A 15,908-nucleotide genomic window follows, 5' to 3' on the forward strand; every position below is an offset into this window, starting at 1 on the left:
TAATTTGATTCACGAACAAATGACTCTTATGAAACAGTTCTTTTTAGTACAAATACATTATAGAGGAATTAGTGGAATTTGATTCACAAACAAATGACTCTTATGAACCAGTTCTTTTTAGTGAAACAAATACATTATTGTGGAATTAGTGTAATTTGATTCACGAACAAATGACTCTTATGAAACAGTTCTTTTTAGTACAAATACATTATAGAGGAATTAGTGTAATTTGATTCATGAACAAATGACTCTTATGAAACAGTTCTTTTTAGTGAAACAAAAACAATAGATGTGTCTGTATTCGGTTGTTGTGTTTGTTGGCTGCAAACGTCAAGTCTCATTTCAGAAAAGCACAAAGAAACTGAGGACAGCGTTTTGTATAGTGAAATTTTTACAAAAGATATTTTGTACAGTGATGTCATGCTGCTCAAGCACTTAACTTGAAGCTGATGACCTGGTGAATTTGGTCAGCACAGCACTACTTTTGCTTGGCTTTACATAAAAGTTATTAGCACCTGTAAAAGATCATTTTGAGAGATAACTCAAATTTTTTAAAGTCTATTCTATGTTGTAAAGGCAATTCCTTCATCAGATCCCTCTCCCTGGACCACTGAAGCCTGTCCATGTGGACATAAATACTCCAGAAGCCTGGAATGGGAGGAGGAAAACCAAGCCCAGACTTTTCACAATCCAAGAATAGTCAGTACAACCCAAAACACTCTTACCAAAAGTGCTAAACTTCTGTGCCCACTGAGTTAATCACTCTATTGCCTCTGGCAGAGGCGGCATATATGTTAGTGTTGCCATTGCAATATTAATTTGCAATTTGGTTTGAAAGCAAGTGCACTATGAATGTAAAAGCTAATTAAGTTTCATTTTTCCCTGCCATCAGCAGCAGCTGTTCTCTGACTCAAGCATCTGAGCCTCGCTGGCAGAAAGCAGGCCTGCTCTGGGCTTTCCTCATGGAGACTTGGAGAAGGAAGTACATGAATGCCTGAGTGACCAGATGGATCAAACAGCCTCAGGGAAGCCCACGGTTGCCATGCTTCTCTGTTTTTTTTTCAGTATCTTCCAGCATACGAATTAATTCAGCATGACTAAAGAGAAACTGCCAGAGAAAGATTTCAAATACTGCCATTTCAAAGCAAAAAATAATTTGGAGTTCTCATTGCCTCAGATGTTTTTCCTCAAATTCTTTAGAAGAAATAAAATATGTTACATAATATAGTGTAGTTTTAGTTTGGCAAACCTGATTTATAAACGACTTATGAGCTGGTTCTTTTTAGTGAAACAAAAACATTATAGCACAATTAGTGTTGTATGAATTATGAACAAATGACTCTTATGAAATGGTTCTTCTTAGTGAAAAAATGCACTATAGTGCAACCAATGTAGTATAATTCACAAACAAATGACTCTTGTGAACAGGTTCTTTTTAGTGAATCAAAAGCATACAGCAAAACAAATGTGGCCTGAGTGAAGAAATAAAATACATAACATACATTATGAGTAGCCTAGCTAGTGGTAAGTTTTGTTCTGGTAAGCCTAAATTTATGAACAAATGACTCTTAATAACCAGTTCTTTTTAGTGAAAACCATTATAGCATTTAGTATTGTGCAATTTACGAACAAATGAACCTGTTCTTTTCAGTGAAACGAAAACGTAAAGTGTAGTAGGCTTCAATCCATAAAAAAGTGCAACTAATGAAGCCTGATTTAAGAAATAAAATAGGCTACATTACATATTTTAAGGGCAGTGCTGGGAGTAACGCATTAGAAGTACTGCAAGTTATGTAATCAGATTGCTTTTTCAAGTAACTAGTAAAGTAACATTACTTTTACATTTAGGCTACAACAAAATATCCCTTTTTCATAAGAGTAACGCAAGTTACTTTGTTTACCCATTTTTTGTCTGACACCTCTTCTGTTCTCATGTTAAGAGAAATCAGGAGTAATGCTGCGATCCAAACAGATCAGATTTTGGATTTTTTCCAAATCCTTCTAGGAAATAGCGTCTGGAACACTCCTCAAAGTCGGACGTTTGGCGCGTGAACTCGGGGTACATCTATCAACCCCGACCTCAGCGAAACGACTCATTTGACGTCAATTCCAAGATGTCGGCGCGTCCTGCTTCCAATGTCAACGTAAAAACAAACTTTAACATTAGACATTAAGTTCATGTAATGTTACCTTCGTTTTTTGCTTTTCGTCAGCTGTTTTATGTTATTTTTATTCTATCTTTTTCATAATTAACACAAAAACATGTGAACGTGACGTATGAGTGACTGGAACTCACTGAAGGTCTGAAGTGGGACATTTAATTTGGGATATTCCAACGTTCAACCTCGTCTGGAACGCAGCAATTAAATATACTAAATTACACAAATATACTTTATGTATTTAATCTCACTTTATTAACCAATGTATTTGCTGCTGACCTTCGATGATCCAATTCAACCAAAAATGACTTTAGATAAACATCTCGTTTGTGTTTCTATGGCAGTGGGCAGACCTGCTCAGCTTGAGCCGCTGTCAGTACGTCAGCTTGACCAGTTACTGACGTGTGTACAAGTTCCTGGTTACTGTTGCGTCTCTTGTGTGTAATTATGGCATTGTGTGTGAACATGAGCGTTTCAAAGCATTCAGAAGAGACCGCAAGACAAATGTGTGCCAATATGCAGCTCATGGAAAATAAACAGAAGAGTAAAAGGTACACTTCCTACATTTTAAACTTTTTAATTACATAACGTGGTCTGATATTATCTATCTATCTATCTATCTATCTATCTATCTATCTTAATCTTAAAGTTTAGTTTTCAGTTCTCTCTGTTATAGAAGCCAATTTCTACTTAAGACTTTAAAAAAATAATAATTGTGACTTTATATCTTCCAGTTTTGACTTTATCTCACAATGTGAATGTATTTCTTAATTTGAACTTTATCCCATGCTTACCTTTTTTAGTCTTTTACTCTGGGGTGGAAGCAGCTGTATTGGCTCTCCCAGTATACAATCTACTGGAGGAATTAAAAGTTTCCAAACCATCAAAACAAGCCATTTCTATTGTATGCTTCAGCAGGGCTGTAATGGAGAAAATTACTCTACTTTTTGTCTCGCTTGTGCATTACGCTTTCCCAAAAAGTGTGCTTCAGAGATGTTAGTGGTGGCTTGTGAGTAGGGCTGATATGAGGTCTCGGTAATGGAAGACTATAGCAGGGAATAATTATGGCCTTCCATGACTCATTGGTCCCGGGCTATCAAGTCCTTGAGATTTGATGAGCTGCAGGAACATTCACAGGGGATCTGTTAGCATTGTACGCTCAATTCATTTGACTACTTACCAGCAGGAACTGATGTTGTTTGCTATAGTAAAGAGCTTCTATTGTCTTGCCTGTTTCCATCACATCAGAAGCAATTCAACACCAACTATTATGATGAATACAACACACTAGCTGTTGTGTCCTAAAAAGTGACCTGTCAGTGCTTTCTGTGGAAATCAAGTTTCATTTTTGACTCCACTGTGATTCAGTTTAGTTAGCAAATCTCTGAAATCACATTTTATTGCTAAAAGATTCTTTTTAGTAGCTCATGAGACAGAGTTTTGTCAAGTAATAACTTTGACTCCAATAAAAGTAGACATTAATGACATAAATGAATGTGAGTAGAATAAATGGGATGAGTTGGTGTGTGTATATATATATATATATATATATATATATATATATATATATATATAGAATAGAAATTTTAATATGTAATTATATATAATCCTGCATGTTGTGTCTGTCATAACAGTCTCATTTACTCATTTACAGAAGTTGGTTTAATGTGATTATTAGAGAAATTGTACTTACATAACACTTTTAAAATGTGTATTTGGAAAATTCTGGTCTTTTATGCATTTAATTCACAATGTTTCCACAGAAAGGGTGAGAAGAGGAATATGTGCTGTGCTTGGGAATGTTCTGATACGGATAGCGGAATCACTGGTAAGCAATCAAACATATTCATATTCAGGGTACGTTTACACGACAACGATGTACTAAAAATGAAAAAAAAAAAATTCATTTGCATTTTTCGTGTACAGGCAACAATGTTGTCAAAACGATCCCTATTCACACGGATCCGCGAAAACGACTAAAAACGCTGTATTATGCTTCCAGGCCAGTAGTTGGCAATGTCACTTTGTAAAGAAAAAGTATGCGCCTGTAGCCGCATATTTTCACAAATTCAGTTTAGATGGAGACGATAACGGTATCGTTTTTCGCACTTTGAAACCCATTTTGAAAAGTTTGCATTTTCAGGCCCCCAAAACGCCGTTGTCGTGTTAATGAACGGCCAAAACGCATAAAAAGTTTTCAATTTTTAGTTGAAAATGGTGTCATGTAAACAACCCCTCAGTCAGGGGATCTATTAAGCTATGGCTTGCATTGTAATGAATCTGACTGGAAGGAGTAAAATACTGCCAAAGAAAAATCAATACACTCTCTGAAATGGCTAATCAGCTCAGAGTCTTGAGTGACAGTCCCACAGAGTTCCCTTAAACATGGTTTAGTTCAAGCAGCGGGAGAGGAGATAATGGGCGATGTAGCCGTTTTTTCCTCTGAATGTTTGCAGCCATGTGCAACCTGTGTCTAATTACACTGTTGCTTTCACCTGCTGCTATGGGAAGTTCCTTGTGGGGATCTGGAGGCATCCATTATGTGTGGCGCAAACATTTGTCTGCCACTGAGTTTAGCTTGCTATACCCAGCATGCCTCAAAATCACCTCGCAGTGTTTATCGAGACTGAAAAGAGCGACTTCCTGCCAATCACTCAGCGTGTAGAGGTTTCTCTGCATATAGAGACATGATGCTAGAGGTTTAATTTGCAAATGTTTTTCTGTTTTGACTGGTTATTCCTGTTTGTTTGAGCTTTTTACGATTGTTTTGACTGGGAGGTGAGAATTTACTTGTTGATAAAGCAGGCATGGTATTTCACAATCAGATACAAAATTAATGTAACTTCATCTGGTTACATTAAAAAAAGATGTAATCACATTCATAATAAAAATAATACTAGCAGGATTCAAATTTTTTCATGTATAACAAAAGCAAAAGAACAGATTTAAGACACACAGTTGACTTTCCCCACTGAATGAAAGATTTATCCTAAATATCCTAATTTAGTAGTCTAAATACAAGTCTTTTCTTACCTTTTGTGACTTACATTCGAGTGAAATGGCTTCTCAAACAAGTAGGGCGGGACTTAATTTTGTCCATTGGGAATTGATTGGATGGTTGTGGCTTGCTATTGGTCAATCTTATGCAATTGACAGGTTGTCCCGCCCTCACGCTAGTAAACGCATCACAAGAGAAGAGATGTCACTGCAAAAGGGAGAGGAAGTTATTTTGATTAAAGATTACAAGGGCACATAAATTAAAAAACAAAATGTGCACGGATAAATCATTTATAATAAATACTGCAATATTCTATCAAAAACAAGAATTGTCCATTTTGATTTCATGGTGACTTTAGGACCAGCTTTATACCCGCAGCATTTCCACAGCATTAAATCTGCTCTCTGTTCCACCTGTCCCTATTATTTTAAATGAACATATCATTTCATTTTTTTCCTGAGCAACTTCAAGCAGCCTCATGGTGGATCTCAACAAGGGCACCATATGAGTCATGACCGCCACTGACTATTAGATAATCAAATGACACTTCACTCACAACACCACTCTGGTATTGAGTCATATGTGCTCAAACCATATACACAATTATGGTAACTGATACCATTACCAACGCACTGCAATGAACTCTTGGAAAAAAAGAAGCTTTTCTTGTGTTGAACTTTTTTCATTCAAAGATAAAATAGTGCCACTTCAATCAGTCCATTCAATAATAATTTTGCTCATATTGCGTATGCACAGAAACTTCTTCCTGCATCGTTCATCATTGTTGATAAATCCAGGTTATTTTAAAGGGTTAGTTCACCCAAAAAAGAAAATTCTGTCATTAATTACTCACCCTCATGTCGTTCCACACCCATAAGACCTTCGTTCATCTTCGGAACACAAATTAAGATATTTTTGATAAAATCTGATGGCTCAGAGAGGCCTCCATTGACAGCAAGACAATTAACACTTTCAATGCCCAGAAAGGTACTAAAGACATATTTAAAACAGGTCATATGACTACAGTGGTTCAACCTTAATGTTATGAAGTGACGAGAATACTTTTTGTACGCCAAAAAAAACGACTTTATTCAACATCTAGTGATGGGCGATTTCAAAACACTGCTTCATGAAGCTTTGAAGCTTTATGAATCTTTTGTTTCGAATCAGTGGTTCGGAGCGTGTATCAAACTGCCAAAGTCACATGAACCATTGACATTTCGAAACGTTTCGAAACTCTTATGACGTAACAAAGCCTCGTTTACTGAAATCACATGGCTTTGGCAGTTTGATACACGCTCCGATTTCTGATTCGAAACAAAAGATTCGTAAAGCTTTGAAGCTTCATGAAGCAGTGTTTTTTTGGCACACAAAAAGTATTCTCGTCGCTTCATATCATTAAGGTTGAACCACTATAGTCACATGAACTGTTTTAAATATGTCTTTAGTACCTTTCTGGGCATTTCAAAGTGTTAATTATTTTGCTGGCAATGAAGGCCTCACTGAGCCATCGGATTTTATCAAAAATATCCTAATTTGTGTTCCGAAGATGAACGAAGGTCTTACAGGTGTGGAACGACATGAAGGTGAGTAATTAATGACAGAATTTTCATTTTTGGGTGAACTAACCCTTTAAATGAGACCGGGTGTGTCTGTAACTAGTAATTTGCATAAATCACACCCAGGGCATGTCCATATAAGGACTTCCCATACAAACTCAATTCTCAAAAACTGCATGGGTGATTTTTGCATATGTGTGGTTAAAATTTTTTTTAAATAAATAAATCATGATTTGTGTGTGAAAACATTCTAAGCTGATATGGGAAAATGAAAGCTAAGAATAGTGCATATCTTGGATATTTTTTACAAACTCCAGTATTTGGCATCTTCTAAAAATGTTGTGAAAAACAACACGTTCATATCGCATATTATGCAGAGGTCTCACAGGAGAAAATATCAGCCAGATGTTATTTACTCCAGTCTCATTAGATATACAGTATGAGACCACAGTAAAGATTTGATTTCTTTTTATTTAAAAAAGCTATGATATAAAACAAAGAAGAAATACATAAGTTTCTACCTTATTTCTTGCTTTCAAACACTTAAAAATAAAGATTTCATGTTAGTCCATTGTGACCAGACAGGTTTTAAGTCTAGACTGGCAGTGGATAATGTCAGGCACCTCCTACATATAATCGATGCTGCAGCAGTGCTGTCCCTTTATGCGATGAAGGCCTTTGATAGGATGGAGTGGTCATTCTTGTGGTCTGTTCTTGAAAATATGGGTTTTACTAAAGGTTTTATACATATGATTAAGATCTTTTATTCTAATCTCACAGTATTAGTACTCACGGGACAGCTTTCCTCACCATTTTCTATCACTAGGCCTTCACGACAATGGTGTCCTTCAAGTCCAGCTCTTTTTGCTCTCTACCTTGAATTTTTTGCCCATGATTTGACAATCCACTGAGATAAAACATATTTCCATTCACAATACTTTGCATCATGTAGCATTATATGCTGATGATGTTCTGGTTTTCTAGCCTGCTGTCTATTTGTGAAGAGTTTGGCCGTTTATCTGGTTTCAATGTTATTAACTGGTCTAAATTTGCCCTTTTACCTTTAAATGAGTTGCTGAAATGTTGCCGTATCCACCCATTATTTCTGTTGTTCAGCAATTTAGTATCTTGGGATACAAATTTTTCCCTCTTTGAACCATACTGTGAGGCAAAATGTTTCAGAAGTAGGCAAGGACATCAAGAGAGATCTGGACAGATGGAATAATCTGCCCAACTCCCTGCAGGCCCAAATCTCTATTGTAAAAAATGAATATTTTTCCTCGACTGAATTTCTCTGTCTATGATACCCCTCTTCCCTCCTGTCAACTTCTGGAATAAAATCCATGGTAATATCTCCAAATTCATCTGGAATAGGAGAAGACTGCGCTTGAAGTTGTCTATTTTAGGAAGTGTAGATTAGGGTTTAGCAGTACCTAATTGTAAGTTGTATTTTTGGTCTTTTGTTCTGGTTTTCCCCTCATACCCCTGTCTCTTGGCGCAAAGTAGAGGAACATATTGTGCATCCGTGGAATCTGGAAGACCTCCTTTTTTTCTAAAGTATCAAATAAGCAATGTCTGTTGTGCTTTGGTCCCATAGTTTCCCATCTTATTCAAACCCGGAGGTAGGTTGAATCTAGATGCAAGATCTCCTGTAGGTGGCATACACAGTCTCCAATATTCAATAATAAAGGCCTGACAATTAGTGGCAGACCTACGCCGCCTCCGCAATGGGTAGGAGTGGTATTTGCTATTCGAAAGACATTCTGGTGTGTGCACTTTTCAAGACATTGCAAACTTATTCAATTTGCCAGCCTCATTTTTCTTTTAATCACAGCTTAGATTGGCCCTCAAAGCATATGGTGTACCTTGGCAACAATTTGCTTGTGCACCCATTGTATAAATTGATTATTGCTCAAGGGAACAACAGAGGCTTTGTGTCGATATAATATAATTTTATTTTAGAGGCCTCTTATGCTAAACTGCCATTAGATAGGCTGTGGAGATGTGAAAATTTGGATCCAGATTTTACGTGGGAGGATGTTTGGGTAAATATAAAGGAGGCCTCTCGTTATCCTGACCAACGGATACATTTCAACTTTGTACATAGAACATATTTAACCCCTCGCAAGCTCCATTTAATGAAGGGATTGACACTAAAATTCATTATAAAATAACATTTCAGCATTGTTTAATTTGTAACATTAAATGTGTAATATTAATCAATATTAAAATGAAACCTCAATATATCTCTCCCTGCTCTCCAGAAGTTAGATGTTGAACACATTTGCATTTAAACCCTTCACCACTCACCTTCTCTGGAGCAAACAGTGAGTCATTCTGAGTCCCACAGCGTCAGAGCAGCTTTCTGAAAGATAGCCGTAGAGTGGGACATCGATCAGAGCCGGGCCACGCTGGGCTCAGACCTGACATTTAAAAACCGGACCTGTGATTAATCATCGGCCTAACAGGGCTCAGACTTCACAGCATTTGTAATGTGGACATCAAAAGACCCAATGGCAAGAAAGTGGGAGTGTTTATAGACATAACCATGTTAAACAGACTAAACAGGAATGTTTATATTTACCCAAATGTCCTGTGAGGATGTGCTCTTGTACTCAAAGCAGACATACAGGTAACATTACATTTTCTCAATGCAGGTATGGAATCAATATGACGCAGTTTAGATCCAGCCTTAAACCAGCTAATCAGAGTTTATAGGATTACTTGAAAATTGTGATGTGTTGCAGCAAGTAATGGATCATTAAAATAGCCTTTCCAGTTATCCTTTTGTAGAGGCGTTAGCAACAATAATAAATAGTACAAAAAGTAGTAGTGTGGTACTTTTGCAATAGAAATAAAACTTTCCAGAAAACACTCATTAACACAGCACAAGAACGATAATGGTGTATTCAAATCCATCTGGGAAGTTCATATTCATGAGTTGGGAAGTTGTAATTATGATGTCAGTTCATATTTTTGGATATATAATATGGTAGTTGACAATTTAAAATGCATTAAAAGACAACAGTTTCAATGTTGAAAACATACACCCGTCTCGTTTGGTTCATTTCCCCCCTTGGTGCAGATCTTTTGGGCAGGTGAGAAAACAGCAATCGCACTTGGGTGCGGCCCAAACAACCGTACCGAGACCCAGCTGAAGAGGTGGTCTCGGTCCGGTTCCAAACGAACTCTGGTATGGATGAATTTCTGTCCAATTAATGGATGACCTTAGCATATGTGTGGTTTTGTTTACAAATATTGGTTCACTTGCAAAAAGGACAGTGTGAAAGCGAACCACACCAAACAAACAAACAAAAAAAAAAATCAACATTGTATTTGGTCTGGTCCAAAGCAAGTGAACTAGCGGACTTTCCAGGTGTGAATACACCCTAAGTGGAAGAGAGGGGGGGTACGCAGAAGGATGGTTGACCCCTCAGGGGGTACGCCACTCTAAAAAGTTTTGGAACCACTGCATTAGAGGAACGTTAAAATAACGTTAGGGGAACATTAGGAGAACGTTAGGAGAACGTTAGAATAACGTTAGGGGACCATTAGGGTAATGTTAGAATAACGTTAAAATAACTTTAGAATAACGTTTAAATAAACTTTAGAATAATGTTATAAGAACATTAGAATAACGTTAGGATAACGTTAGAATAATGTTAGGGGTACGTTAGAGGAACGTTAGGGGAACATCAGAATAACATTAGGAGAAAGTTAGGAGAACGTTAGAATAACGTTAGGGGACCGTTAGGGTAATGTTAGAATAACGTTAAAATAACAGAATAACGTTAGAATAACTTTAGAATAATGTTATAAGAACATTAGAATAATGTTATAAGAACATTAGAATAACGTTAGGGGAACGTTAGAATAACGTTAGAATAATGTTAGGGGGACGTTAGAATAACGTTAGAGGAACGTAAAATAACATTATTCTAACGTTATTCTAATGTTATTCTAACGTTCCCATAACGTTATTCAAATGTTATCCTAATGTTCTTCTAACATTAGAATAACATTAGAATAACGTTACGGGAACATTAGAATAACGTTAGGATAACATTTGAATAACGTTATGGGAACGTTAGAATAACATTCGAATAACGTTAGAATACATCAGGGGAACGTTAGAATAATGTTAGGAGAATGTTAGAATAATGTTAAAATAACAGAATAATTTTAGAATAATGTTATAAGAACATTAGAATAACGTTAGGGGAACATTAGGATAACGTTAGAATGATGTTAGGGGAACATTAGAATAACGTTAGAGGAACGTTAAAATAATGTTAGAAGAACGTTAGGGGAACATTAGAATAACATTAGGAGAATGTTAGAATAACATAAGGGGAACGTTAGGGTAATGTTAGAATAACGTTAGGGGAACGTTAGAATAACGTTAAGGGACCGTTAGGGTAATGTTAGAATAACATGAGAACGTCAGAATAACGTTATGGGGAAAGTTAGAGGAACGTTAAAATAACATTATTCTAACGTTATTCTAATGTTATTCTAACGTTCCCATAACGTTATTCTAATGTTATTCTTATGTTATCCTAACGTTCTTCTAACGTTAGAATAACATTAGAATAACGTTATGGGAACATTAGAATAACATTAGAATAATGTTAGAATAATATTATGAGAACATTAGGATAACGTTAGGGGAACATTAGAATAATGTTAGGGGAATGTTAAAATAATGTTAGGATAACGTTAGAATAACATTAGAATAACGTTATGGGAATGTTAGAATAACATTAGAATAACGTTATGGGAATGTTAGAATAACGTTAGAAGAACGTTAGGGGAACATTAGAATAACATTAGGAGAATGTTAGAATAACATTAGGGGAACGTTAGGGTAATGTTAGAATAACGTTAAAATAACATTAGAATAACGTTATTCTAACGTTAGGGTAATGTTGGAATAATGTTAGAATAATGTTAAAATAACATTAGAATAACGTTAGAATAACTTTAGAATAATGTTATAAGAACATTAGAATAATGTTAGGGGAACGTTAGAATAACGTTAAGGGACCGTTAGGGTAATGTTAAAATAACGTCAGAGGAACGTTAAAATAACATTATTCTAATGTTATTCTAACGTTCCCATAATGTTATTCTAATGTTATTCTTATGTTATCCTAACGTTCTTCTAACGTTAGAATAACATTAGAATAACGTTATGGGAACATTAGAATAATATTATGAGAACATTAGAATAACGTTAGGGGAATGTTAAAATAACGTTTGAACAACATTAGAATAATGTTATAAGAATGTTAGGGGAACATTAGAATAACATTAGGGGAATGTTAGAATAACATTAGAGGAACGTTAAAATAACATTCAAATAAAAGTTAGAATACGTCAGGGGAACATTAGAATAATGTTAGGAGAACGTTAGAATAATGTTAGGAGAACGTTAGGGTAATGTTAGAATAACGTTAAAATAACGTTAGGGGAACGTTGCATAATGTTAGGGGAACGTTCAAATAAAATATTAGGGGAACGTTAGAATAACGTTAGGGGAACATTAGAATAACGTTAGGGGAACGTTAGAATAACATTGAAGGAACGTTAAAATAACATTAGAATAACGTTAGAATAACTTTAGGGGAACGTTAGGAGAACGTTAGAATAATGTTAGGAGAATGTTAGGAGAACGTTAGAATAACGTTAGGGGAACATTAGGGTAATGTTAGAATAACGTTAAAATAACATTATTCTAACATTAGGGGAATGTTAGGGGAATGTTAAAATAACATTAGAATAACGTTAGAATAATGTTAGGGGAACGTTCAAATAACAAAATAACATTAGGGGAACATTAGAATAATGTTATAAGAACGTTAGAATAACGTTAGAGGAACATTAAAATAACATTATAAGAACGTTAGGGGAACATTATAATAACGTTAGGAGAAGGTTAGAATAACATTAGGGGAACGTTAAAATAACGCTAGGAGAACAATAGAATAATGTTATGAGAACATTAAACACACACACACATTTTATATATATATATATATATATATATATATATATATATATATATATATATATATTTATTTATTTATTATATTATATATAAATTTGATTTTTTTTTTTTTTTTTTTTTTTTTTTTTTACAGATGATAATGCATTTCATCAATACCGGGAGGCTAAACAGAAAGTTAGGCACAAATGCAGTTACTTGGATGAGAAGAACTTCATTTTGTCCCCTCATTTATTTGCTCAGCCCAGGTCGTGTGTATCTGCAGCAAATGATGCATCATATGGAGCAAACTCAAGATGGAAAGCATCACAAATCACTCGTGTTCCTGCCAACCTGGATGTGAACATTACCAGTGAGAGATCAAGTGCACCAGACCTGAGCTGTGTACCCATAAATCCCAGTGATTCAAAGACCCAGAGACAAAAAATTGTCAGTGAGAACTCAATGCAAGTACATATTGTAGAGGTGAGCAGGGTTCTGCCAATGATAGAGTGGATTCCGGAAACATCTCATGAGCAAATGACGGTGGAAACCAAAGCCTGGAGGTGTGCAGGATTTGTCACAGCAAACCATGAAACAAGGAGTTCTGAAGCTCTTTGGAAAGAGGCATCTAGGCAAAAACTTAAATGGAGCCATGGGCGCCTGGCTAAGGCGGCCCACCTTGGGTCATCATTGCCTGCCAATGGCCTGCCAACCGCAGCCAGACACAGGGTGGTGATCCAGAGAGTAGCACGAATAAGAGGTTACAGAGGGACTCGGATGCAGGGCAGCCATGGGGAACGGAAGCTCGAACCGTTACCAAATCACAAAGACCTGCGCAATATCTACAGTCTGTCAGCACTACAAAATCAGTATGAATGTCTCTGTAGTCCTTTCCAACCACGGTTGAAACACAGTGCAGTGGGAGACCAGCAAGATGCCGCACAGAACATTGACAGGAAACAGGAAGGACAGCGGAGAGAGTTTTCAGATGCGATTGGGGTAAGACTGATATGGAAGCTTGTTTCTACCACAGAATAAAAACATAATAAAGGGGTAGCACTTTATTTTACAGTCCTGTTCCCCATGTACATACTATGTATTTTTTTATAGTAATTGCAATATCTGGGTAATAACCAAGTCCTAACCCTAAACCTAACCTTAACCCATGCAGTTACCTTATATTACCCAGTACTTTCTTAGGTACACATAAGTGCATGAACTGTAAAATAATTTTTCTCACAATTCTGAGTTTATAACTCACAATTCAGACTTTTCTTGCAATTCTGATGGAAAAAAGTCAGTAATTAAACTCGGATTTGCGAGATATAAACAATTCTGAAAAGAAAAGTCAGAATTTTGAGATCTTTTTTATGTTTTTATTCCATGGCAGAAACAAAAAAACAGAATTGCAAGATGTAAACAGAATTCTGAAAAAAGTCAGAATTGCGAGATGTAAATGTGCGTTCACGCCATATTGTAATTACGAGATTACGACTAAAAAGCGTTCACAATCTCATTGAACTTGTAATTACAGCTTGCAAACAGGAAATTTTCCAAGAGCTCCAACTTGTATCCCAATTGCAAGATATAAAGTCACAAAAAAAATCCAAAAAGTCAGAATTGTGAGATAGTCAGCTACCTTTTTAAAATTTTTATTCCATGACGAAACAAGCTTCTATAGGTCGATGTTCTGGAACGAAAGATTTTTTTTAGTCTAAATGGCAGGACATACTATTCCATTTTGCTGCTTTTGAGATTCACAAATGTTTTCTGTCCACTTTTTTCTCAGTCACATCAGTTAATTGATGTCCTGACTCGAACACCTCGCCTTTTAAGCACAAAGGCCAGATTTTCCAGTTGTACGAACTGAATGAAAACGCAAACAATGTATGACACAATAAGGCTGCCTGTTCACACTGGGAAAACTGCGGTGCAGATTGATTGTTTTATAAAGATATCGACCTGTTTCGTGGTAAACAGAAATGCATTATTTTGTTACACAATCAGCCTCTATTTGAATCCAGACGAATGCTGGTAGCTATTGTTAGCTGCTAAGTATTACAGGAGCAATTTAGACTCTAAAAATGAAGCACTCGTGTTGCGTGTCCTACACTGGTCTGGTTTTTGGAGGGCATGCTGAAATACTGTAGTAATATGGTTAAAAATGCATCAGTGCATTTCAATGCATCAGCCTGACAATGAAAATTCAATATTAATTTCTTATAAAAATACACCAAATCCAGACAGAGGCAGAAAATCTAAAATGTCAGGGGGAACTGACTTCAAATAACCATTAAAAATTACCTTTTTATAACTAAATTACAAAATCGGTAGCCTAAATAGCTATTTGGATATTGGTTAATATTATTTTCCATGCCTAAAAGGAAAGTCGTTTAAGAAGCAGAGCTTTTTTGGCATTGTTTCTTTCTTTAGAATAACTTGCTCCAACAAAGCAAGTACAAATAGACCAGAAACGTGTATCAAGAAAGCAAATAGGATCAATTTTGATTTCATGTTGAGTTTAAACAAACTGATTAACTTTAAACAAAAACTACTGAAGCATGAAGTGACCAGAGCAAGTAAATTCCCCTCCTAATGTGGCCCAGTCATGCCAAATTAACCTTTATTAATGTGATTTCCATGCCCTGCTTTTTGTGAGCAATGATAAAACATTTTTGGCATTACATTTACCTTTAAAATAAGCTCTGAAAAGATAAAAAGACTTTCCTAAGCCCAGGTGGCGTGTTTCACGGCAGTTCGCCAGTGGTTTCAGTCGTCACTGGGAGAGTTCAGCAGCAGTCAGACTGGAGAAATAAAAAAAGAGGGAATCTTAGTGCAGGAGAAAGTGTTTCCCTTTGGAAAAGAATCAATCCTTGTGTGATGTGGGGAGGGTGGAGAGAGAAATAGAGACGGTCCACTTTGACCCTGTTGAGTGACAGTAATAAATGTGGGCTGGTGGAATCGCTCCATCTTTTCTGATTGCTTGTTTGTCTGTTTGTTGCTCCTCAGGACATTCGGTGTCAGTCAAGATGCAGGAAGAACGCAGAATCCCCTCCAACTCCACACCATGTCACTTTTTCTCATATTTTACAGGTTCTCCAGAGTAAACCAGGCAATTTTTCAGAGTTCATGGGCCAGAGATGCCACAGGGCTCTTTAACAATTGCTGAGAGGGTTCAATATAAGACTTCCTTCGCTTTATAG

The 15,908-nt window shown here is 36.2% G+C and overlaps 2 protein-coding genes across 2 annotated transcripts in view; one reads left to right on the forward strand and one right to left on the reverse strand.

Annotated features, from left to right (window-relative positions):
• LOC127505766 (60 kDa lysophospholipase-like) overlaps positions 1 to 15,908 on the reverse strand; it is a 293,042-nt gene that overhangs the window by 127,811 nt on the left and 149,323 nt on the right. The gene's annotated exons all lie outside the window — the stretch shown is intronic.
• LOC127505773 (uncharacterized) lies at positions 3,896 to 15,864 on the forward strand. Its single transcript, XM_051881581.1, has 3 exons — positions 3,896 to 3,987; positions 12,860 to 13,704; positions 15,715 to 15,864. The coding sequence occupies exons 1-3, from the start codon at positions 3,942 to 3,944 to the stop codon at positions 15,862 to 15,864; spliced, it is 1,041 nt and encodes a 346-aa protein (XP_051737541.1). The 5' UTR covers positions 3,896 to 3,941.

The sequence above is a fragment of the Ctenopharyngodon idella genome, chromosome 23 (assembly GCF_019924925.1).
Source record: "Ctenopharyngodon idella isolate HZGC_01 chromosome 23, HZGC01, whole genome shotgun sequence".
NCBI classification, from domain to species: Eukaryota; Metazoa; Chordata; class Actinopteri; order Cypriniformes; family Xenocyprididae; genus Ctenopharyngodon; species Ctenopharyngodon idella.